This window comes from Microtus oregoni, unplaced genomic scaffold (assembly GCF_018167655.1).
Source record: "Microtus oregoni isolate MIOR12 unplaced genomic scaffold, Mior012 000015F_ref0000493, whole genome shotgun sequence".
Taxonomy (NCBI): Eukaryota; Metazoa; Chordata; class Mammalia; order Rodentia; family Cricetidae; genus Microtus; species Microtus oregoni.
In genome coordinates, this window is record NW_024543074.1 from 145,796 (window position 1) to 171,540 (window position 25,745).

Here is a 25,745-nt window from a genome sequence, read left to right on the forward strand (position 1 = left end):
CCCTGGCTTTGAGTCCCAGCATTTTTCCATTCTTCAAGTGTATGTACATACATCTCAGAGCAAAGGTCTTTTCAGGGCGAGTTATTTTTGTGGGTAGCATTTTTACTGAGCAACACGCGGCAGAAAAAGTACTTACATCATGGGGCCCTTCTCAGCAGTCAGCTGCTTTTCCAATTTTCTCATCAAGTCCTTCCCAGCTGGTCTGCATAGTTTCTCCTGACCAATCTCCTGAGCAATAGCTGGGAACACAGCCTGGGCACTCCTCAAAGACATGCAATTCAGCATGATGGTTTCAAAGCCTTCCACTTCCTTCTAGGTGTTTAAAAAAAAAAAAAAAAGATGCAAACATGGAGTTATGTTGGCCTCAGACAGATTTACTGAAACCTAATCTGGTCTCTGAGAGCTAAGAGAATTCAAGGGTGAAGCCCTACTTTCTTCTGGAAAGATTTATACCCTGAAACAAGAATTCTTACTTCTGGGAAGCATTCAATCACATAACGGCCCATTCTCTCTTAACCCTTAAGAATCAATCAGACAATTTTGGCAAGAGCCTCCATCGCTCAGACTCTCAGGGTACCTTGAGGTCTTGCAGAATCCGGCTCAAGCAGGCAGTTTTTCCCGTCCCAGGAGCACCAGAGAGGTAGAGACTTCCAGCCTTTTTCCCACAGATGTGTTTCTTCAGGAAGGCCCTGATGACATCCATCTCCTTTTCCCTGGCAGGCAGCCGATCCGGGACAGCTGTGTTTAGGACAAGCTTTGCTTGCTGATAGCAAGTGCCTGCGCCAGACATAAAAGGGCAGTTACGACCCAACAGGAGATGCCTGAAAAGACTCCCTGGGTTTCATTCAGAACCACCATCCTGATGGCACCGATGACTGCCATGTAAGAACCCACCTTCCTGCTTGAACAACCTCACACGTCCAGATTCCTTCTCTGGTGGGCATTTCTGTTCAGAATTTGATTCGCTCTCTTGACCTTTTTGAGCCGAGGAAAGTATTTGGTTTTGGTGAACTTGGTCTTGTTCTTTTTGGCTCGAAGACTTAACTGTCAGTTCGTCATCAAACACTAATCTGCAGCCCTTTCGCGTATGTGAGCGAGGGGGGCCGTTTTCTTTCTTGCCCAGCTTTGGTGGGGAACAGGGAGATAAATGAGGAGTGTTGCATAGATTGTCATCACCTGAAACGTTAAAACAGAACCCAGTCACTCACAGCAATGCTCTCAACCACCCAAAACACGAATCGCAGAAGGCGGTCCTCCACAGTGGAGGGCAGTAGACGTGCAGACTTCCCCACACCCAGAAAGAGGAGAATCTCTCTTTCTTTTTCCAGTTCTTCAACACCGCGTTTCTCTGTGTAGCCCTGGCTGTCCTGGAACTCACTCTGTAGACCAGGCCTTGAACTCAAGAGATCGGCCTGCCTCTGCCTCCCAAATTCTGGGATTAAAAGGCAAGAGGTGAATTTCTGCCTTAGAACCCAAAAGAAACTTCTCACTAGGGAGCGAACATGGCCACCAGATGGCACCACTGAATCTGACCGTTTGATCATTTGGTAGAAACCAAACGCTAAGTTCTAGTTCCGTGAAATTGTAAGGTGGCTTTAAAACAGGACCATTGCCAGCTGGTGGTGGTGCACACCTTTATCCCCAGCACTCAGGAAAGCTGTCGTCTCCAAAACAAACCAAAACTTATCAACCTTGCCGCCACTGCCATCTTGAGATGAATAACTTCTCTGAAGGAAGCTGCTGTGTGCACTGTCGTATTCCAGCGGCACTGTGGCTTTCCCTCACTGCTGCAAGTCCACCCCCTCAACTAACAGACTCAAATACTCAGGCACGATGAGATCACATATGCTCTCCCAGCACCGCACACAATGAGTGTCCACCAATAATAACACCAAGGCTCTTAGACTGGTCATGTCCAGCTAAGCAGCACAGCACTTCCTGGCACAAACGAGGTCTTGCGCTTAATCCCCAATACCCAGTAGCACCATCAACGCACACAGGTCCTCTGAGTGTTCAAGACCAGCCTGGTCTACAGAGTGAGTTCTGGGACAGCCAGGGCTACACAGAGAAACCCTGTCTTGAACAAACTAAAACCAAACAAACAAAAAGCCAAGTTTGGTAGCGGGAGAAAGACCGTGAGTTTGAGGCAATCCTGGGCCACAAAAGTGAGTTCCAGGCCAACCTGAGTTAGAGAATTTTTCCTCTAAAAAAGCAAAAATAAACAATAGAAATGTTAAGTACTAGTTTGAAACAAAAATCAAAAATATTAAGAATGTCATCTATTTGTTTCTCTTATTTTCACGAGTATGTAGGCAAATTTCATAATACCATATGTTAATAACGTTAAGGTAATTTTAAAGGACAGAACTAAGGAAGTGAAGATGAAACCCATCAAGTCCCTCAGAAAATGATCTCTATTAGTGAATGGCTTAACTGTGAAGTTCAGTACGCACTTAGCGGCCATTACAAAAATAGATACGGCTATGGTCTAACTGCCGGGCATCTCATCGTCAAGAGAAGAAAGGCCGCTGGGCGGTAGAGGTAGATGCCTTTAATCCCAGCACTCGGGAGGCAGAGATAGAAGGATCTCTGTGAGTTCGACACCAGCCTGGTCTACAGAGCAAGTTTCAGGGCAGGCTCAGAGAAACCATATCTCAATAAACCAAAAAAATAAAAAGGAAGGCCTGAGGGCTGTTAGTCACCAAGTTGCGCTTGCAGAGTGGAATGCTTACCCAAACGTTTTCTGGGGCTGAGAGGCAGAAGTTTTGTGTCCGCACACGGAGTAGCCGGTACAGCCTGGACGTTTTTAAGCTGTACTTTACTGTCCTTGGAACTCGCTTTGCTCGGAGTCTTAACCAGCTTCTTTTTCGGAAAACGGATGGTGGCTTGTGTCTGGGATGGTGTTTGAGGCATGACGACCACACAACTGGACACAAAAGAGAAGCAGGAAGCCTGTAATTTAAAAGCAAAAAGGAAAACATAGGGTGCTAACTTATATTGGTGACCAACACTCACTTCATACATTACGTTAACAGCATTTTCAACACGTAGGTCTGCTCCCTAGTCAAGCCTATGTAATAACAGGTGACATCTGTCTGCCTTATATGTGTAACACGCCGCTATTACACATATTATACACTTCCGTCTTACCACTATTATCCCTCTCTTAAAGACACAGCCATAGAAAACACGGCTATTACCCCAGGCATCCTGAAACCTGAACCTAAGTTCTTCCACTTGAGCGATGCCCAAGTTTATCTCCAGCGATTTCTGTAATATCTCTAGCTCCTTCACTCCAGACACGCGAGACATCCTTAGCACTAACTAGTTTAATTTCAGATCGTAACATGTAGGCTCTCCCAAAAGTAGGCAGGGCAGCTCCGTCCTCCTCTGCCCAGGACTAGCCTGCTCGCCACACAGCTCAACCCCACCCTACACCGTTTCCTCCCAGCAGCTCTCAGCTCCTTCCCGCCATTGCGGGCTCGAACGCCTTGCAGGCGCACAACCCCCTCCCTGACCCAGCCTCAGACCTCAGGCGATCTCCGCTCTCCACCGGCTACGCTCGAACCAGCTCCCGGAACTGGGTCCCGACCAGCTCTCAGGCCTCACGGAGCAATCTGCCCCTTCACACTCTTCAGGGCTGTGTCGCTTCAGCGCACGTTCCGGTGTGTCGGTCACAACCGCAAGGATCTCCCGCCACGAGAAGCACAACTGCAGAAAAGTCAGCTCGCGCCAAATCCGCACACCCTCAGCGTTCCCGTCTCGCGCCAAAGTCCAGCCACGCTTCTGATTAGTTGTCACTAAGCTCCACGCCTTTGCGGGCGACGACCTACAGCCAATAAGACAGCCCCAGGTCTCCGAGCCCAGCCTGAGGCCACACCCACTCGCCAGGGAGGGCGTCCACTTCTAAGACCTCCGCGGGAAAGGCGCGCTTGCGACTCATTAGGTAAGCACGCCACGCCGCAAGCCTGGCGGGAAGTGTAGTTTTTGATCACAAGCAAGCCCCTTCCTACTTCCGCATTTTTTTTTCTACTGGGGTATTTTTTCCCCTACCTTGGTTTTTTGAGACAGGTTTTCTCTGTATAACCGTCCAGGCTGGCCTGCCTCTTCTCCCGAGTGCTGGGATTAACGCTATGCGACACCACTGCCCGGTGTACCTATTTCATTAAGAGGGATACTACAATAGGTTTGCTATTTAGGGGGCAGTCCTGCATGGCATGAAGCAAATGAATGCATAGGGTCACAGCATTCTCGGTGGCCGAAGGGCTGACGAATCAGGGCATTTTTGATTGACATCATCTCAGTATTTGTTGACTTGCACTTCAAAAGTGAGAAACAGGACCAACACTAAACGTGCAATTCTGTTTTGCTCAAGGTTAATATATTCCGTATGCCTTCTTAACATTAATCTACACATCATAAGGATTAGAATTATGTTCTTTTAATTTGAACATTTTTTATGGCCAAACACTAGGGTTTCGGGGCTAGGGAAGACATCTAATAGGAGAGGCAAGCTGAGCATCTAATGAAAATGTAAATCGGAGCTGTCATTTGCAGACCAGGTTCCAAAGTAAATAACCCACTTTAGCGTCCTTTAAAGGCCAGAGCCCAACTCTAGGTAATGGCAAATTTTATGCATGTTTATTAGAGGCAGGGTTTCTCTGTGTAGCCCTGGCTCTCCTGAAACTAGTTCTGTAGACCAGGCTGGCCTTGAACTGGGAGATGCCTGCGTCTGCCTCCCAAACGCTGGGATCAAAGCAGTGTGGTACCACACCTGGTTGTAAATATACTTTTATCCTTCCATAGCTAATAAAATGGACATAAAGCTAGGAATAGGAAAGCGATATCACAATCACTGGTTAGCTCAAATAGTGAATTTCAAATGGTTACCACCTCTTAGCACAGCTGATGTGAGTCCTTTGTGTGCAGGGACTGGGTTCAGCATTTGACTTTATCACTTTAGTCTTTACAAACACCCTAGGAAGCTGACGGAAACCTGCCCGAGGTCCTGTAACTGGAGGAGCTGGTATCTGCATTCTAATGACAGAAGACCAAGCTCTGAGGTGTGGTTTCTAAGCAGGGCAGGATGGTGAAAGGGACATTTTCTTAGATACATTTTGTCCTAGCAGCTAAGAACTCCAAGAGAAAACAAGCTGCCATCAGTGGGGAGACAGCATGGACGGAAGCTTTCAGATGATTCGACCTCACCAGGTGTGAGGGCTGAACCCTAAAAGGCTGTCCACTGGAGGCTTTTCCTCCAGTAACCTCTCACACACGTCAGCTCATTTCTGTACCTTTGTACCGTCTCCTGCCTGGAATGTGTTTCTCTCCTTCCTGGCCAGCTCCTATGAAAGTCTTCCAGTGCCCTGCATAGGTTCCTCCCGATGACTAGGATTTGCTAGACCACGGGCTTTGAAGGCAAAGACCATGTCTGAGTTACCGTCCTGTGTAGATTTCTGCTATAAAGTACACGATAAACGCTTGCCAGATGAAGGAACGGACAGGACATTCCGTCAGGCTGACGTCCACTATTTGCATGAACGAGTTTTATGGTTGGATAACATATGTAGTCCTTTAAATCTCACGGCCATAAATGTAGCAAAATAAATTTAATTACGCGTAAAAACAGTTCAAACTGGGCATCAGTGGTGTCAAAGATTAGGATCCTGAGGTTGATATGCGCATCCTCTTACCATGCACAGAGTATTGGGAAGCTTTCTTCCTGTAAGTTGCAGTCCATTTCTGGGCCAGGAAACACTTAAAGGCACAGCCTGGAGCAGGCAAAGCCAGGCCTCAGTAATCACCAGTGAGCAAGCTAATGAATGTTCTTATCACCTAACTCAGTGTCCCAGAGCAGGAATCACAGCACACTGGAAAGACCTGTCTGGCAGCTTTCTGAGTGTGTGTAAGGGTACACACACAGACCAGCAATCCTGTCCCAGGGAGAGAACTTAACAGGGTAGGGAAGCTGAGGGTCATTTAAGCAAGTTCCATAAGCAGACTATTAAGTTAGGAAGAACAATAAAATCAATAAATAGTTTATTAATCATATTAATAACAAGAATGGGTCAAATAATCAGGAATTCAGGCACTCTGGGGTCTCCACAGGTTATGCTATCTGGATTCTGTGAGCTTGATCCACACACCCACCCGCATTTCCAGTCAGTGGGGAGGGAACTCTGCAATGGGGAGAGTACAAGTCAAGCTCAGCGGACTCTCTTTCTGTCAGTAACAAAGAAGCCTGGCTGAGTTTTAACACCTAACATCAAAGTTCAAGAAAACCAGCTAAGATTTCAGCTTAAAAAACAGTGAAGAAACCCTGTCGTGAAAAACCAAAAAAAAAAAAAAAACAAAAAACAAAAAACAAAAAAAAAACAGTGAAGCCAGCCCTCCTGGGGGCAAAAGCAGGTGGGTCTCTGTGAGTTCAAGGTCTGCCTAGTCTACAAATTGAGCTCCAGGACAGCAGGAGCTATACAGAGAAACCTTGTCTTGAAACAACAACAACAACAACAACAAAAAGATACACTCAGAAATGACTATTTCTAGACCTGAAAATGTTTGCTGGGTGGTGGTGGCACACGTCTTTAATCCCAGCAATCGGGAGGCAGAGACAGTCTCGTCTCACTCAGTTCGAGACCAGCCTGGTCTATAGAGTGAGTTCCAGGACAGCCAGGGTTACACACAAGAGAAACCCTGTCTCGAAAAAAATCAACCAACCAAACCAAACCAAACCTAAGTAATCAAGCAGTGAAGAGAAATAGACAGCAGCACCCACACACTCAAGAACAAATGGATTCTCAAGACCCCAAAGGCCCTGCCCACCCACCACCACCTGGTAGAGAATCAGGCAGGCGCAGGTAACAGAATCTGAGGGGTCACAAGGAAGGAACACAAAGACAGCGAGCCTCGGGGGTGCCTTGAGATCAAGGCAACGGGAGGTAAGCAGCAAATACAAGACAGAATCACAGGTCAGTGAGGCCACAAATGGTGATTTTTTAAGACACCCAGTCAGAAAAGTCCTCTGAATGGCCGGGCGGTGGTGGCGCACGCCTTTAATCCCAGCACTCGGGAGGTAGAGGCAGGTGGATCTCTGTGAGTTCGAGGCCAGCCTAGTCTACAAGAGCTAGTTCCAGGACAGGCTCCAAAGCTACAGAGAAACCCTGTCTTGAAAAAACTAAAAAGAAGGAAGGAAGGAAGGAAGGAAGGAAGGAAGGAAGGAAAGAAAGAAAAGTCCTCTGAGAGCTGCAGGTGCTTCTGCCATGCGCATTGGCACACGTCCTTCCTCGGGGGGGAACCTGAAATCAAACTGCCACACTTACCCAGAAGAGGATTCCCTCCCCTCTCCTTGCCATCAGTATTACTCTTGAGTTACACTGCCTTGACTCATGACAAAAATACACAGTTTTCTTTTTTGTTTGTTTAGTTTTTTAAATATTTAATTAAACTGCACAGCATCCAGAAGAAAGAAATGTACCAAGGAATTCAACCTGAAACCAGATTATACATTTTCTGTCGGGGGACAAGGGGTGCAAAGATCAGTGCTATTGTGGAGAAGCACTGAAACCAGAATAAAAACTCCAAAATAAATCACACAATAAATTATATTTTTTAAAGAAACTGATCTACATGCAGATGATGGGCGCGCACACACACACACACACACACACACACACACACACACACACACGTACTCTGGTCTTTTATTTAGTGTTGACCGTAACTTCCAGACTGGAAACTGCGGGAAAGGACAAAAGTCAGACGTGAAAAAAGAGGGTGTGCTAAGTCCCTCTGCCCCGGGGGTGGGGGAGGAGCAAGACATGACAATCAGAGAAGGACCCCGCGAAGCTGTAAGAATCAAGAGCAGAAAGGAACCAGCAGTTATCAAGGAAGATTTTAATTACTTCATTGAGGGGGAGAAAGCACAGAAATCTAACACAAGTAAAGGCACAATGAACGTGGTGGAGTTGAGTGAAACAGAACCCTTCCTTCAGTTAAATGGTTGTTGGGTTTTTTTGTTTTTGTTTCTGCATATGATTTTGAAGGTGGTTATCATTTTACTTCATTTTATTTTCAAGAAATGAGTCTTAAAGGCAGAATTATAATGGCCTCCTCTCTTCCCTCTCACTCCCTAAATCTGGGTTAAACCTGGGTGGCTCAGAGTCACCTTGACCACATAACTTAGGGACTGAGTCACAGGGAAAGAAAACTTACACCTGGAATGTGAAGACTCTGGTCTGGGTTTGCAGAAGGACAGACAGCGCAGCACAGTGCTATCGAAGGGCCTCTGATGCCCAACACTCCACCCCCAGACTTCATGGAACGAAGGACCCTGGAGTCACCTTTCTCCCACACTCCCATAAGCACTCAGCCTACAGATTATTCAAGTGATCAGGAGAATTACAACATACCCCAACCCTGAGTTGCTCTGTAGCAAATCTATTTACAGTTATTTTTTCCTCCTCACCTCTCCCTGGAGGTAAATCTGGGTTTCAAGCTGGGAAGCCACTAGGTAAGGGAATTAATTCCCCTAGTGCAATGCCAGTGACTCGTTTCCTTGCCTTCGTCAGGAAAGGGGGCAGGGACAAATTCCTGGTGACATCTCCAGCTAGGACAGCCCTAGCTGCTCACACAATTGGCCGAGGCTGTGAAAACAGGAGGGCTCCGCAGCTGCAGCAAATCCTCAGGAGAGAGAAAGCTACACCTGGAATGTCCTAGTACTTTGGTCCAGGTTTGGTGACTTGAGACAGGGAAAGAGGGGCATCTAGCTCATTTGAAAATCAAGAGGCCACTGCCCAGCTTCAGGTAGGGCAGTAAGAAACAGCTACTGTTTCCTATTAGGGAAAACCACTACAAAACCCACAGAAGAGCTGTTGGTAAAGCTTCTTGCTGCTTAGCTGGGCAATGTCTCTTCCCTTTGGGAGGGAACAAAGGAACTAAAAGGATCAGGCAACAGCCTCAACGTGAGACCACCCAATCTCCCACTGAAGAGACGACATCCCATGAACAGATAAAAAAGCAGTTCAGAAGGGAAATTTTCAGTGCTCTTGCAGCCCCGCTACCTTTAACCTGTATTACAAGCTTTGTACAACATACAAAATAGACCAACAATTTTAAGGATCACATTCCCACCTTCAATAGCAAACATACACTGATAATAAATCTGTTACTAACAGCGGGACCAAATGATGTATAAGGCAAAGACATTTACATTAGGTGCTGTGTCATCAACATTCTCTAGAGGAGAATACCCATTTATTCAGATCTAAACCCAGGCCTTTTTTTGGTAGTTGTCCCATCGAGCAAAGACAATGGAAATGTAATCAATACCCACATGACACCATCCAAATCTGGGGAATATGAACAGCGCAGGTCATGTGCAGGAAGGATCAGCCCAGTGAAAAGCTGGGGTGTGGCTTTATTTGCTATATCATATATTCTGATGATTTATGTTTCAGTAAGGGGACATCTCTATACACTCTGATAGCATTGTACAAAAGGCATCAACTCCCATTTCAAAAACAAATGGGAAGACTTCACAGTCAAAGTTCAGCAACTAGCGTCTACCCTGGAACTCCTGCAGTACCAGCTCTTCTCTCTGACTCTGTTCACTTGAGGATGCTGGGGATACTCCTGGAGATGACTACTAATGCATTTGAGAAGAAGAATAAGTAGTGAACAAATTAGAAGTCTGCTGAGACCTAATCATTGCTTGTCCCAAGAGTTGAAGTGGTCCAGGAGATGGCAAAGGGTAACACTCAATAAATAAATAAGCCAAGTTAAGCCCACCTTCACCAACACTGGAAGATTTGGGTTTCACCTGGCATTAAACACAGATCCTTAGCCTATGTTCCATTAGATTAGAAAGGTCCCTATGAGCCAGGTGTGATAATGTATGACATTAATCTCAGCACCCGGGAGACAGAGGCAGGTGGATCTCTGTGAGTTCAAGGCCAGCCTGGTCTACAGAACGAGTTCCAGGACAGCCAGTGCTTTCACAGAGAAACCCTGTCTTGAAAAATAATAATAATAAGGAAAAGAAAAGAAAGGTCCCTGTGACAGTTTAACCTGTGACGGATGTGAAAGTTTTTAACTAGCTTCCCCTATTGAGTCAAAGGACAACCTGGTTTCCCCATGGTCATGCAAGGTTGGAGCAGCCTTTGTCCATGGCTATGACTGTACGAAACCAACCTATCCAGTGTGTGGAGTTCCCACACTGGGGCCCCACACTGCTGTTGGAGAAGAGACACTCACTGTCAAATAGACCAACCTCAGTTGGAACATCCATTTTTCCTGTGCTGTTTACCTACAACCTGGAAGACAGAAACAATGTATTGCTGGCTGCCAAGGAAGACCCACTGACTGGAGTGCCGCATATCTCCTTAAGTCTTTGTGCTTCTTGGTTTAGAAGACTCGGAATATGCCCCACCCCCAAAGGCCCCACGTATTTCCTTGCCCTTTTCTACTCTGTGGGCTTAGCACCCGCAGTCTTGGGAAAGCAGCGTGGCAGAGATAACATGAGGACCCTGCTGTCGGATGTGAGATGGGTATGAGGAGGCCGTCAAGACCTTTGCAGCCCCAGAGCCAGACCTTCCTGTGAAGTGCTTCCTCCTTCCCTAGTCTCCCTGGAGCATTCCCCGAGGGCTGCTAACCACTTCAGGGTTAATCAGAAAAAAACTGAGATCGACTTGAGGTTGAGGTTAAGGTCCTCACCCCCTCTTTTCATCTCTTACAGGAAGTTTCTGGGGTTTGTGAATATGAATAATCCACCCAACAAAAAGTGACTCTTCTCTTGAGGGACGGGAAGCACTCCGGGGAAAGGCAGGGGGTCCCAAGGGGTACAGATGGCCCTGGCCCTCAGCTGCAGAGGAGCCGACTAGCTCTGGAATGATCCTCAGTTTACTTCGTCCCCTTCTTTTATTGTCTAGTTCACTGATTAGTATTTAGTGTATGTACAACTTACCCCTTGGAATGGGGAGAGGAGGGATGAGAACAAAACCAAAACACTCTCAAAAATGGAGAAGACCCATTTCTTTGTCCTTTCTGTAACCTGACCTTTAAAACAGGTCACTTCTGCAAACCCCCTGACTGCTTCACGAAAAGTACCTTTTCCTCAACAGTCCTGGCCACACCAACCTCCTCAACTATGGAATACAATGCACACAGTACACTTCCCCTTGGTGAATAACAGCAGGCAGGGGTACCATTCTCTACCCTGCCCAGTGTGTGTCCATTCACCTAACAAGGCACCTTTCCCTGGAAGAAAGCAGGAGAAATGGAGGCTTTCTCCTCTTCTGGCTTAGCAGGGCTTGCTGGAAGAGGGCTGGATAAAGGGTTTGAGACCCTACTGCCAACAGAAAGAATCCAATCACCAAGTCCAGAGATGAGATGCATAGATGGAACTGGGCCAGGAGGATGCTTAGGGTTGGTTGCACTGGAGAAACACTGTAGGAGCTCTCATGCAGGTTTTACGGGTTGGGGGACCATCTGAGAAGAGGAGGTCCATCCTTTTCCTGAGGAGCAGGACCAAGCCAGGCTTCACCTGAGAATGGGTGGCAGAGGTGGGGCTCCACGGGCAGCTGGAGAAACAAGAATCATAGACACTGAGCTCACTTACAGACCCTACGTAACATTTCTGAAATGAGACAGGCTCTCTAAGTCAAATTTTAACAACAGGGACTATTGCTGAAGAGATGGTTTGGAAGGTGGGCACTTGATGCCAAGGCTGCTGACCCGAGTTAGTCCCCAGGATCCAGGGGACTTGGTTGAAGGAGAAAAGCCAACTCCTGCTGACCTCTACACGTGCAGAAGCACTTTCTAATCCCAGAAAACACACAAACTCTATGTTGCATGCAAACACGAACGCTTTCCTCACTCCCCTCGCACCTCGGTTTGTTTTGCTGGGGTATACTCTCTGAAGATGCTTATACTCTTCTGGAGCAGGGAAGTCCTCTACTGGGTGGAAGGAGTACTTGGACTCAAAATCATCTGTGAAAAGAGGAGAGTATTATGTCACGCCTCCCACAGACGTGGGACTTCTTAGGACCTTTCCTATTTACCAGTCTCCTCTGGGTTCTGCTGTATGGAGAGCCTGCTCTACCCACCAAACCAAAGTTCCTGAGATGACAAAAGCATCCCCTGGGTGCCTCTGATGAACAGTGGATACCCAAAGACCCTTTATCTGGGGCTGGTATGGTGGCAGGAGCCTATAACCAAGGGCTGTGGAGGCAGAAATCAGAGTATCACTGGGCCAGAGTATTGCTGGCCAGCCAGTCAGACCAATTGCAGAGCTCCTGGTCTAGTGAGAGACCTTATCTAAGACAAATATGGTGGAGAGCAATTAAGGAAGACACCTAATGTTGACCTCTGGCCTCCATAACCACCTGTACACATACATATAAACACATAAAGGCGCACATGTGAACATATACATACGGAGAAAAAAAATTTAATCCTTTTAAATTGTGTGTGTTTTGTCTACATGTATGTTTGGGCACCATGTGCACACAGCACCCACAGATGCTAATGGAGGGCTTCAGATTTCCTGAAACAGGAGTTACAGACTGTTATGGAGGCTCCATGTTGGTGCTGGGAATTGAACATGGGTCCTCTGAAAATGTACCCAATATTCTTAACTACTGAGCTATCGCTCCAGCCCCTTTATTTATGTGCTGGATAGTTTTATTCAACTTAACACAAGGTAGAGTTATCTGAAAGGAGGGATCCTCAATTGAAAAAACGTCTCCATAAAATCTGGCTATAGGGAATTTTCTTAATTAGTGATTGATGGGGAATGGCTTGGCCCATTGTGGGTGGTGCTATCCCTGGACTGTGATCCTGGGTTCTATAAGAAAGCAGGCTAAGCAAGTCATGGGGAGCACCTCTCCATGGCCTTTGCATCAGCTCCTGCCTCCAGGTGTCTGCCCTGTTCCTGTCTTGCCTTCCTTCAGTGGTGAGTTGCAATATGAAAGTGTAAGCCAAATAAACCCTTTTCTCCCCAACCTGCTTTTTGGTCATGGTGTTTCATCACAGCAATAGAAACCCAAACTAAAACAAATTATTATTATTATTATTATTATTATTATTATTATTATTATTAGACAGGGTTTTTCTGTATAGCCCTAGCTATCGTGGAACTAACTCTGTTGACCAGGCTGGCTTTAAACTCACAAAAATCCACCTGTCTCTGCCTCCCAAGTGCTGGGATTAAAGGCATGCACCACCATTGTCAAGCAATTATTATTTTTGTTCATTTTGAGACAGGGTCTCACTATGTAGCCTTGGCTAACCTGGAACTATGAGACCAGTATGGTCTCAAACACACAGATAACTGCTCGACTCTGCCTTCGAAGTGCTAGGATCAAGGTGAATACCACAAGACCAGAACCAGTACCTCCCCTTCTAAAATTCCAAATGTAAAGGAGTCAAAGGCTGACTCTACATCTTTCCACCAAAATTCAGACTCTTTGGGAAAGGAGCACAAGTGTGTGTGCAAGCAGAAACAAGAAGCTCCAGAAACAAGGTGGGCTTACAAGACTGTTGCTATGGGAAACAAACTGAATTAAATTTAAGGGGTGGTAGTCATTAACCTCAAATGTCTCTCTAGCTAGCAAGAGTTTTAATGGAAAACTTTCTTTCAGCCTTGGTTACCCTATATTGCTCTGCAACACAGTTCAGTCAGCCATGTCTAGCTCCACCCCTACTCTCTACGACCTCTTCCTAAGATTCAAACGTCTTACGTCTTATGGGCATGGCACGATCACACCTCACGAGGTCCTTTTTCTATTCAAAGTTTTTTTGTTTAGATAGGGTCTTACTATGTACTACAGACAGGCTTTGAATTTAAGATTCTCCTGCACCAGCTAAACCCTGTGTGCTGGGACTACAGACACACGCCACCATGCCCCACTACATTGAGAGGTTTCTGCAATAAGGATGTACGCTCAAAGCAAAACTCTTGTGCAACTGTTAAGAACAGGCTGGACTGTGTCGGGGGTAGTGATGGAGGAGCAACCCTGAAGAACTTAGTGTGTTAATGGTTTCAAGAGATATCATGGTCTACACCACGCATCTTCAAAAGAGTATTCTAGACTGTGAGGTGAATTCTCTTAAGTAGAGATCTCAACATTTATAAGCTTGGAAAACATGATCCAATACACGCCTGTTCTAGTCAATTTCCTGCTTCTCTACATAATAACAGTGGGGTCCAAATAAATAAAATGATGTCCTCAAAAAAATACAGCTGGTTTGTCACTGGCCTCTGTATGTTTTGTTTTTGTAGTGCTGGGGTTCAAACTAAGGGCCTCTGTCAGCTAAGCTTGTTTGGCTTTTCGTGCTGTTTCTGTACTGTGGGATTAAGCCCAGGACTTGTACACATTAGGCTAATGCTGTACCACCGAGCTTCACCCTAAGCCTCTTGAGTTTTTAAGTAACCAGGAAGGAACTCCCCTCCTTGAACACATAATTCTAGGATATATGAGAATAAAGAGGACAGTCGCTGATGGGAAGCTTCATCAGTGATTCTTGTGAGGACCTGAGAGTAGCTTTAGAATCAGTATGAACCCTGACGACTTGATTTCAATCTGTTCATGTAAGGAAAGAATGTCAATAGATCGGAAGCACAAGTCAGAGGAAAAGTCAGGAGAGACCTGCTGCGAACAAGACTGCTGCTCTGGCCTATTCTCCATCTACAGGAGCCATCTGGCACCAGTGAGTCGGTGAAGTCACCACCAGAACTATGAGACAAAGTCACTATTGGCTAGGCAGTGGTGGCGAACACCACCCAGCTTTAGAAGGCAGAGGCAGGCGGATCTCTGAGTTTAAGGCCTGCCTGGTCTACAGAGTGAGTTCCAGGACAGCCAGGCCTACAGAGTAAAACCCTATCTTGACACAACAAACAAACAAATCACTGACAACTTACCCAAGAAGGAACGGACAGTGGTGATGGAGTCTCTATGGCCATTCCTCAGGGGTGGTGGTGGAGGAGGGGGTGGCCCAGCTGGCGTCCTTGAGGGTGGAGGTGGGGGCTTTCCTCTGCTTGGAGGCTCTGACCCATGCATTCGATAAGGTGGTGGGGGAGGAGGAGCATCCCTGGCACCATTTCGGACCGTGGGTAGAGGGGGTGGAGGAGCTGCAATTAAAATCCAAAGCAGTTGGCTTGTGTTGGAACTGGCAAAGAAAAGAAGGGCTTGAGAGACATAAGCTAAAAAAGCAGCCGGGTGTGTGTGTGGGGGGGGGGTTAGTGAGGGAGCAAATGTGAGAAATGCACAATGATACAGAAGTACAGAAATGCTGTAATGAAATTCACTGTTTTATACACCAACTATAAAATAAAAACCATAGAATGCCAGGTAACGGTGGCACACACTTTTACAGCACTCAGGAAGCAGAGGCAGGTGGAACTCTGAGTTTGAGGCCAGTATGGTCTACAGAGTTTCCAGGAGAGCCAGGACTAGACAGAGAAACACTGTCTCGAAAAACAAAATAAAGCAAACAAATCATAGAAAATAAAAGAAAGATGGGGTGGCTGCTGCTCCTCCTCTACTCTGTTCCCTCCCTCTGTCATTGTTTGTTTAGTTTTGGTCTGTTGGGTGTTTTTGGTTTTTTGTAACAAAACAAGGCTTCTGTGTGCAGCCTCAGCTGTCCTAGAACTTACTCTGTGGACAAGGCTGGTTTGGAACTTGCTGCTTTCTGCTCAGCCTCCAACAGAAACAAACATGTATTATCGTATAATATTATTATAATGTGATTTAATAGAAATAAGTCCATGAATTACTTAGATGCCCTTTACATAAAACAAGTTCAACAGCACACCACATTTTTACAAACACTTCTAGCTTACAGACGACAAACAAACTCAAGAGAATCAGAGAAATTTGCCCCATGTTATACAACAGATACAGCCACTCCTCAAGACTGTGGGCTGCTCAGAACTCCTGCTCTGGGTACTGAGCGGGCAGCAAGCTGAGGCCTCCCCTTGGCCCATGCTCACGGCTACCAGACACAATACAACTCATAGTATATGAAAAGCAAGAAATCTGCAGAATTGACACTACTTACCTCAGTTTTATTTTCTCTGCTTTTATTACCGAATGGGATTAGAAAGAGGATTGTTCACATTAAGAGTCTTTTTAAGGGGGCTGAAGAAATGGCTCAGTGGTAAAGGGCACTGGCTGTTCTTCCAGAGGACCTGGGTTCAATTCCCACCCACATGGCAGCTCACAACTGTCTATAACTCCAGTTCCGGGGGATCTGATACCCTCACACAGATATACATGCAGGCAAAACAGCAATGCACATGAAATAGAGATTTAAAAAAAAAAATGTGGCTTTTAAAAAAAAAGTCTTTTAAAATCTACAAGTTAAAAACTTTTTATTTTTTAGATTTATGTGCATCGTGTTTGCCTGCATGTGTGTATGAACCATATGCATGCCTCATGCCATCAGAGGTCAGCAAAAGAGTATTCCAGAGTACCCCTGGAACTGGGTGCAGAGAACTGACCTGGGTCCTCTGGCAGAGCAGTCATTGTCTCTCCAGCTGTCCCCCACCTGATGTGTGCATTTTTTTCCTTTAAACCTGAACTTTACAGAATCCTGGGTTATCTTATGGCTGGCTATAGGCAGGGAAATACCATATCATCAATATTATCAAGTTGTTGTCTGGGGTGCCCTCTAAAAGACTGTTACTGAAGCCGGCTGTGGTGGTGTGTCTCTTTAATCCTATTACTTGAGAGGCAGAGGCAAGCGGATCTCTGTGAATTTGGGGCCAGCTTGGTTTACAGAATGAGTTTCAGGACAGCCAGGGCTGTTACACCTACAAACCCTGTCTTTTTTTTTTTTTTTTTTTTTTTTTGCTTTTTCGAGACAGGGTTTCTCTGTGGTTTTGGAGCCTGTCCTGGAACTAGCTCTATAGACCAGGCTGGTCTCGAACTCACAGAGATCCACCTGCCTCTGCCTCCCGAGTGCTGGGATTAAAGGCGTGCGCCACCATCGCCCGGCTACAAACCCTGTCTTAAAAAACCAAAAAAGTGCTACTGGGAGCACAAATTTACAGGAAACATAATTTGTATTTATTTTTATTTATGCATGTGTGTGCCTGCATGCCTGTATGTATGCCATGTGTGCACAAGTGCCCATGGAGGCCAGAGGAGGACATCAAATCCCCTGGAGCTGGAGTTACAGGAGGTTGTGAGCTGCTGTGATATGGGCTGGGAGCCAAGTCCAGGTCCACAGGAAAAGCAGCAGTGCTTTGGCAACCGTTCTATTTGTATATGGACACACTCAACCAGGCCTTCACCAAGGTTCCTATATACTGCTTTCTTAAACGTTCTTTTCTGGTTTTGGTCACACACGGTCTCCCTACATTGCCCAGGCTGACCTCAAACTCCAGTGGCTCAAGCCAGCCTCTGCTTCAGCCTCCAACACAGCTGGCATCCATTCCTAATTCGTGAACCTACCCCAATTTGCTTCCTCAAGGCTGCACAGAGGGTTCCTTGATGTTCAGTCCACAGCCAGTTCTCAGTGTCCAACTGGCCTTTCTGCAGCACTGCACACAGAGGCCCACTTCCTTTATCCTGCTCCTTTTCCATCACTCTACCAAGTTCATTTTTCCTGTTTTGTTTTTTGTGTTTAATTTTTATTATTTTATATGTATGGGTGTTTTGCTTACATACATATCTGTACACCATGTGTGCCTGATGCCCTCAGAGACCGTAAGAAAGCATCATATATCTTGAAATTGATACTACAGACAGTTGTGAGCCAATGTGTGGGTGCTAGGAAACCAACCCAGGTGCTCTGGAAGACCAGTTAGCGCTCGTAACCATTGAGCCATCTCTCCAGCCACCAGGCATGTGTTTGTTGTTGTTGTTTTTCTTCTTTTTTTTTAAATATTTATTTATTTATTTATTATGTATACAGTATTCTTTCTGCGTGTATGCCTGAAGGCCAGAAGAGGGCACCAGACCTCATCCCAGATGGTTGTGAGCCACCACGTGGTTGCTGGGAACTGAACCCAGGACCTCTGGAAGAGCAGGCAATGCTCCCAACCGCTGAGCCATCTCTCCAGCCCCGTTGTTGTTGTTTTTTCATAACAGGGTTTCTCTGTGTAACACAATCCTAGTTGTTGTGGACTTGCTTTGTAGACTAGGCTGGCTTTGAACTTAGAGATCCACCTGCCTCCCAAGTGCAAGATTAAAGGTGTGCCACACTACGCCCGGCTAGCATGTGGTTTTGTTGTTGTTTTTTAATTTTATATAAGATTTATTTAGAGCCAAGTGTGTTAGTGCATACCTTTGATCCCAGCATTCTGCAGGCAGAAGCAGATGGATCTCTATGAGTTCAAGGCTAATGTGTTCTACATACCACGTTCCAGGCCAATCAAAGGTATACATGGAGACCTTGTCTTGAAAACAAAATAATTCACTTGGAATGGGACGAGGTCAGCTCCAAATCTTCCCAGAGTCCTACACATTATCCCGGAAGACTTGGCTTTCCCACTTTCCCTCTTGCCAGCTCCCGACTCATTCCAGTCCTTTCGCAATGGCCTCCCTGCTGTCCAGAGTGATGACTGTTTCTATTTCAGATCCTTCACACTGGCACCACACAGGGTAAGCCTCGTCTCACTCTTCTCTCCTCTAGTTCAAATACCAGCATCCTTTCCCTGGTTTGTATTTCTCTAAAACACACTACATACCATGTTTATAGATTTATATATTTACTAGATTGTGCACAACACGTTTTTTAATCTCTCCCCTAACAATTAGCAACACATCAAGGGCATCCAATAACCCAGGTGAATACATGACTCTTACTCTAATTACTGAAGAGATGCTCTTAGAAAAAAGCAAAGAGAAAAGAGAAAAGGCTTCCAAACACTTACCTGCTCCCCTACTAGGAGGGTCTCGGGCTGGGGGAGGTGGCCTGTTACTCAACAAGAAGGGGGAGGCAGAGGTGGGTGGAGGAGGTGCAAGGCCTCTGACTGGCCCTGGTGTCTTCCTATGCAAAGAATTGTGTCTTTGTGGCAGCTCAGGGGCTGACTCATTAGTGGGACTTGAGGGTCCATTGGGGACCCCAGGAGGCTGGCGGTAAGGCGGTGGGGGAGGAGCCAGAGACTGGCCACTTGGTCCGGTTCTGATATTCACAGGGGAAGGAGGTGGTTTTACAGGGGGTGGAGCAGAATGTCCTTCTCGACTCGGGTGCAGCCTCTGTCCAGGTGTTGGAGGCAACGGTTTCTCCCTGTTGTAGGCCTGAGCTTTGCTGCTGTGCACAGGCAGAGGAGTAGGGGGCGCATTGGCACGGCGCCCTGGAGGTGGTGGGGGAGGAGCAGATGAGCTGTGTTTCATGCCTGTACCGCTAGTGGTATTGGGACGAGAGAGGTCGGGTAAAGAGGGTCTCTGCGTCCGAGGCAGTTCTGGGAGGGAGGCTCGGCTACTGTCAGTATCATCTTGAGGACGCCCACTGGCTGTAGACACTGGAGGCCTCGGAGCAGCCGCTCGAGAACTGGGGACTTGTAGGGCTGGCTTAGCAGCTAGAGTATCTACAAACAACAGAACACTGTGTTAACAGCTACATGCACATCGGTCAGGCCTCTGGTTGACCCAGCCTCTTCAGTGCATCTTGCACAACAGCTGAGAAAGTACCAGCAAAGTTCTTGGGTCTGTTTGCTTTCCTGTGCTCAGAGCCTCAAGCATGCAAAATACTTGCCTTACTGCTGAGCCACATCGCTAGCCCTAGCTCTGAGTTTTAATCAGGTTTCAGATTCAGAGTCTCTTGACACAAAATGAACACATTTGAATTGAATTACATTCATTTATTTTACCCCCCCCCCTTTTTAGGGGGGCGTATTTATGTACCCCTGGCTGCCCTGGAACTTGCTCTGTAGACCAGGCTGGCCTCAAATACACAGAGACTCACCTGTCTCTGCCTCCTGAGTATGCACCACCATGCTGGCTTGTCGTTCTGTTTCTGGCTTATTTCACTCAACACAATGTCCTCTAGGCCTGTCCATGTTGTCATAAATAACATTAATTTCTTTTGCAGGGCCGAATAGTAATCTATTCTCTGTGTGTATACCTTTGTGTGTGTGTGAATATTCTGAATGTAGTTATTTATGTATTTAGAGATTAGGTCTCATGTAACCTAGATTGGCCTCAGACTCAGAAAGTAGTCAAGGATGGACTTGAATGTCTGAGATTCTCCTGCCTCCACCTCCCAAGTTCTGGGATTACACGTATACCACCTAGCTTGGTTTATGCAGTGCTAGGAACTAAACTCAGGTCTTCACACACACTAGCCAAGTCTTCAACTCATTGAGCTACAACCCAGCACTTAAAATCTTTTTTGTTTCTTTAAGGCAGGCTCTCAACTCTTGCGGTTCAGTCTGAACTCAAACTTGTGATTTTCCTGCCTCAACCCTGCAGGTGGGACTGCAGTCACATGCTACAACAGCATCTCACATTTTCTTTACCTAAGTTAAACACAATTTATTTAACTCTCAGCTTTGCTTTACTGGGCAACTATGCTTGTCTCTTCTTCCTCCCACCTTCAACCCCAGTTTTCAACCTAAGATAGCACGCTTGGAGCAAGTCAAAAAAACAAACACTGTTGGGAGCTAGCCCAAGAGATAACTTCTCAGATACCTGAAGCATCCTTGGCTCCCACAGGTCGCAGCTTGGGCACTCCTCCTTGAAAGAGACCTCCCTTGGGTTGCAAAGCAGCAGCTCCAGGGCCATAGCCACCACCACTCCCTTTGGGCTCTGGAAGGCAGAGGTGAGGTTTCATTTCACATACTCTGAGCTGCTGACCAAGTCAAGCCTGAGAAGAAACGATTCCTCTATCTAGGCTCTAATTACAAACGTACCAATCTTACTTTTGCCTCGCAAGAGTAGCAGCGCTACCACTAAAACACACAACCCAAGGGCGCCTAGGCCTTGCAGCTGCACACCTTCATGCAAGGATTATTACAAAAACCAAGCAAACTAAAAGGACAAAGGGAAGGAGGAGCCATTTTTATTTAGGGAGAAGGAGAACAACTCGATTAAAATAGACAAGCTCAACAGTTCTCTGGGTCCTCTTCCCCACATTGGGGGCGGGAGAGACAAGGAAGTGTGAACAAACGTTCCTGAGGCCTACAAGAATGGACTTGTACAGCAATTGTAAAACCATCCTTGGTTTCAGCCAGGAAGCCTCTAGGAATGTGGTGGTCTCCTGCGAACAGCCACAGATGGGCCCTAACAAACACTATCATCAGCAGGGGAGGACTTTAACCCTGAGAAGAGCTGAGGAGAACTTTCATAACGTTCAACTCCACAGCTGGAAGGAAAGTCCAGATATCCAGGACACCATTTTCCCACTGGAGAGACTACAATAAGTGCGATGCCCAGAAGTCTTCTAATCCTGGGACCCCCGACTCACTCTCGATGACAGGAGCACTCCGATCATTAATGTTGGTCACCTTCTTCAGTTTGGTCCCTTTGCAAATATCTTGTAAGAGGGCTCCTCGATTCCTCTGCTCATCTCTACTGAGTTTGGGCTGCTCTGTGTTTGCCTGGAGGAAGAAGGAAATGTGTAACTTTACCCTAAGAGCTCCTTTTATCACAAGCTTGGCATAAATGACTTAAGCCAAGGGATTCCGTAAGATGCCACAACACAGAAATGAGACTAACCTACTTGTAAGACAGGTAGCTTAGGAAGAAACACTAGCTCCAACTCCATGAGTCCAAATCTCCATTTGGAATGAAGCAGGACAGGGAACAAAACATGTCAGTGTGATCCTCAGAGGACCTCTCAGAAGTCCAAACTAGTTGAGGCACAGGCTTGTGTGTTCTCTATCTCCTTACACTGCCTGCTATTAAGTGTGTCTCCTAAGTAGCCTCAAGAATCCAGAATGCAGCTGAGCAATTGCTCAGGCCTACACTCCGGAAGGCGTGCAGAAGGCAAAGAAAAAAGGATCACACTGCAAGGTAGAGGCCAGTTTGACCTACATAGCAAGCTACTGGCCAGCCACACAACAAGATCCTGTCTCAAAATGCTAGGGAAAAGTCTTTAAAGGTCAAATATATACAAAAGTTATAGATGGTATTAAAAATGATTAGTGGACATGGTTATCTCTTATCTGTAACCCCAGCAGTTGGGGGAATGAGACAAGAAGACCTAAAGTCTAAGGCCAGCAAGGTTAGCCTGGACTACATAGCAAGATCCTGTTACAAACAAAACCAAACAAACCACACGGGGGTAGGTGCTGGAGAGGTGGTTCCATCCTCAAGAGCATTTACTGCTCTTTCAGAGGATGCAGGTTCAGTCCCCAGCACTCATTTCTGGCCATGCAGCTGCTTGGAACTCTAGTTCCAGAGGATCCCAGAGCCCTCTCCTGCCTCCTGTGGCCTGAGGCATGCATGCGGTGCACATACATACATGCAGGCAATACATGTAAAGTAAACATAAAAGAAATTCAAAAAACAACAGAGGGCTGGAGAGATGGCTCAGAGGTTAAGAACACTGGCTGATCTTCAGGAGGTCCTGAGTTCAATTGCCAGCAACCACATGGTGGTTCACAACCATCTGTAATGAGATCTGGTACCCTCTTCTGGCCTGCAGGCATACAAGGAGGCTGAACACTGTGTACTCAATAAATAAATAAATCTTTAAAAAAAAAATAAAAAAAAACAGAGCTACAGAGCAAGCTCAGAGTGAAAGAGTGGTTAGGTAAGAAAATTTACAAGTTTTAAACAAAGAGGACTGAAAAGAAAAAGAACAAAACAGTATGAGAAGCCTACCAATTTACTTAAAGGTTTGAAGACAACCTAGTGGAGAGATTACGTACCTGATTAAAAGTGGGAGGTGGGGGAGGACCAGGTGGGGGCGGGGGAGGAGGAGGAATTGGCATCCTTGCCCTGCTCCCAGTTGGCACCGTTCTCTCTCCGTCTTTATTTGTAGCTTTAGGTCATTCATATACCTGTAAACAAAATCAAATTCAAAACAACAGCTTTATAATTAGAGGCTCTGCGTGCCCAGGAGGTCGAGAGGATTGGACAGGGACAGAGACCCTGAGCACTTCATCCCTACATAAACACTCTCTGTCAAACACCACCTTACAGTCTCCTTTATATATTATTCTTGGTGGAAGTGGGAATCAAACCCAAGTCCTCAAAGGTGCTAAGCATGGGCTTCATCACTGATTTCTACTCCCACACCAACTAAAAACAAACAACAACAAAAAACACTTTATATCTTAGAAGTTCTAGGTTCACAGCAAAACTGAGCAAGAAGTACTACAAGTTTCCATGCATGCATCTCACTGTGCTGAAGTGTGATTAACAGGTCAGGCATGTACCTACCCCACAGTGTGATTGGTGGATCAGGCACTAAGAATATGTCTGACTCTTTAAGAAGCTGCCAAACTTCTTCAAAAGTTGCTCTACCCACTTAGAATTTGCACCAGCAACAAAGAACTTCTGTTGCTCCGCATCTCTGCCACACTTGGTGCTGTCAGTTGGGAGTTCGGCCACTCGATGTCTGTTTAGGTCCTTTTGACTTTGGGGGTGATGGTGCTCCCCAGGGCTAAGGTATGCTAAGTCCACATTCTACCAATGAGCCATTCATAACCCTAGCCTTACTTTTTTTTTCCAATTAGACTTTTCATTTTACTGTTGGGCTCAAGAACTCTGTCTCTAGTGAAATATTTTCTTCCAGTTTGTGGCCTGCCTTCTCTCTCTCTCTCTCTCTCTCTCTCTCTCTCTTTTTACAGCCTTTTAAGAAAATAAAATCATTCTCAGTTTGTGAGGCATTCAAGAACAAACTGTAGACTAGACTTGACTCATAGGCCACAGTTCACCTGTACCTGGCAATAGTCACACCCACGGGACTTGATTAGAGAATAAATACCACATGAGAAACTGCCTGCTGACTTGGTCACACAATACCTAGCATTTGAAACCTACGGCTGTCTGCCCACTGCAGTCTGCTTCACTTCACACAGAACTGAAACGAGGGAACTGACTGACGGAGGACACTGAACTGGCTGAAGATATAACCAGAGCTCAAAAAACACCAAGTCCTCCAAGGCTTGGTCCCGAGAAAAATCTCCTTTCTTGATCTCTAAAAATAAAAGCCAAAATAGCACTGGCACCATGAATGCAAACTCACAGATAGGAAGATATAATAATATAAAAGGCTGGAGAGATGGCTCAGCAGTTAGAGGCACTTGCGACTCTTGCAGATCCCACCCCAGGTTGTTCACAACAGCCTGGAACTCCAGTTCCAGGAATTCAATGCCTTCTTCTGGCCTCACAGGTTCCACACACTGTGGCACAAAGACATACAGAAACAAAAGTAAAAATAAGTCTTTTAAAAAAAAGTAAAATAAAGTCCATTTATCAGTCCACAGAGGAACTGCCTCTAAACAGAGTAACTAATGTGATTAGGGCACAAGGAGATTCTCAGTAGCCCACAGTACAGATGGGAGGCCATGTGTATCAAGCCAGTCAAAGGACGGCTTAGCTCTGAACTCCTTATAGGGATATTCATAATTCACTGTTAATAAGAAGTCATTTTAATAGTCTTTCAATGTCCTGGAGTGAAGGAAGGAAAGAGGAGAGATCCAAAGACCAAGAACAGCTGCAGGAGAGTAGAACTGATCAGAAAGTTGACTGGAAATCTCCAACCCCAACTCCTGCCTGTGTGATATCCAACAGACTATCTGCTTCACAGAGATGTCTGGACAGGGAGTTTTCATGGAGGACGACATCTACACTCACTTCAAAACAAAGTGGTGGGGTGATGAGATGACATTTGCCTCCAAACCTGACAACCTGAGTTCAATCCTTAGGGCCAACACAGCTTAGGAAAAAAAAAAAAAAAAAAAGGCTCCAACAAGTTGCCTTCTGACTCACACACATCCCAGGAGGGGCTTTGGAGATAGCTAGTAATATGTGACAAGTTCAGTCCCCAGAACCAATATTTAAAAAGCTGGGTATTAGCCAGGCAGTAATGGTGCACACCTTTGATCCCAGCACTTGGGAGGCAGAGGCAGTCAGATCTCTGAGTTCGAGGCCAGCCTGGTTTACAGAACAAGTTCCAGGACAGCCAGGGCAACATAGAGAAACCCTGTCTCAAAAAGACAGACAGACAGACAGACAGAGCTGGTGTGGTGGCACACTTATAAATCTGGTGCTAAGGAGACAAGACAGGAGGAACCAGCCTAGGCATTGACAAGTTCTAGGCCAGTGAGAGACTCTGACTCTACATAAGGTGGACAGCATTCTTAAGAAAGGACATTCAGGGCTGGAGAAATGGCTCAGCGGTTAAGAGCATTGCCTGCTCTTCCAAAGGTCCTGAGTTCAATTCCCAGCAACCACATGGTGGCTCACAACCATCTGTAATGAGGTCTGGTGCCCTCTTCAGGCATGTACGTAGACAGAATATTGTATACAAAATAAATAAATATTTTTTTTAGAAAAAGGACATTCAAATTGTCCTTCCACAAGTACAAATACACATATGTGTACACACATACACACACACACTCATGTGCACGTGCACACAGAGTTTTAGCCCCTCTCCAAAGGAAATACCAATTCATTTCTGGTCTCAAAGTTGAGCGCGACAATCTCCCTTTACTCGAGATCTAATCCTTTGGTCGTATTTTATCAAAATACGCTAGGAGGAGCGATGTCCCAGCCACCTGAGAAGCTGAGGGAGGAAAATCGCCTAAACCCAGGAGGTCAAGACCAACCTCGGCAAAACAGGAC

At 46.1% G+C, this 25,745-nt stretch overlaps 2 protein-coding genes across 8 annotated transcripts in view; both read right to left on the minus strand.

Annotated features, from left to right (window-relative positions):
• LOC121456274 (cell division control protein 6 homolog) overlaps positions 1 to 18,986 on the minus strand; it is a 28,702-nt gene extending 9,716 nt beyond the window's left edge. For 2 of the 5 annotated variants that reach the window (XM_041664297.1, XM_041664301.1), the window contains exons 1-5: positions 3,531 to 3,741; positions 2,733 to 2,952; positions 895 to 1,176; positions 578 to 777; positions 137 to 312 (exon numbers count right to left, since the gene is read on the minus strand). In XM_041664297.1, the coding sequence (XP_041520231.1) occupies positions 137 to 312; positions 578 to 777; positions 895 to 1,176; positions 2,733 to 2,913 (839 nt within the window). In that variant the 5' untranslated portion in view covers positions 2,914 to 2,952; positions 3,531 to 3,741. Of the gene's footprint in view, positions 1 to 136; positions 313 to 577; positions 778 to 894; positions 1,177 to 2,732; positions 2,953 to 3,530; positions 3,742 to 18,877 lie in introns of those variants that run through there. The other 3 variants (XM_041664299.1, XM_041664298.1, XM_041664300.1) reach the window with 3 other exon arrangements.
• The window catches only part of LOC121456275 (WAS/WASL-interacting protein family member 2), a 33,050-nt gene continuing 14,626 nt past the window's right edge, over positions 7,322 to 25,745 (minus strand). For all 3 annotated transcript variants that reach the window (XM_041664304.1, XM_041664303.1, XM_041664302.1), the window contains 7 exons: positions 22,820 to 22,951; positions 21,412 to 21,544; positions 20,637 to 20,753; positions 18,878 to 19,534; positions 14,918 to 15,127; positions 11,884 to 11,985; positions 7,322 to 11,576 (listed from right to left, as the gene is read on the minus strand). In XM_041664304.1, coding sequence (XP_041520238.1) covers positions 11,536 to 11,576; positions 11,884 to 11,985; positions 14,918 to 15,127; positions 18,878 to 19,534; positions 20,637 to 20,753; positions 21,412 to 21,544; positions 22,820 to 22,882 — 1,323 coding nt within the window. In that variant the 5' untranslated portion in view covers positions 22,883 to 22,951 and the 3' untranslated portion in view covers positions 7,322 to 11,535. The remainder of the gene's footprint in view (positions 11,577 to 11,883; positions 11,986 to 14,917; positions 15,128 to 18,877; positions 19,535 to 20,636; positions 20,754 to 21,411; positions 21,545 to 22,819; positions 22,952 to 25,745) is intronic.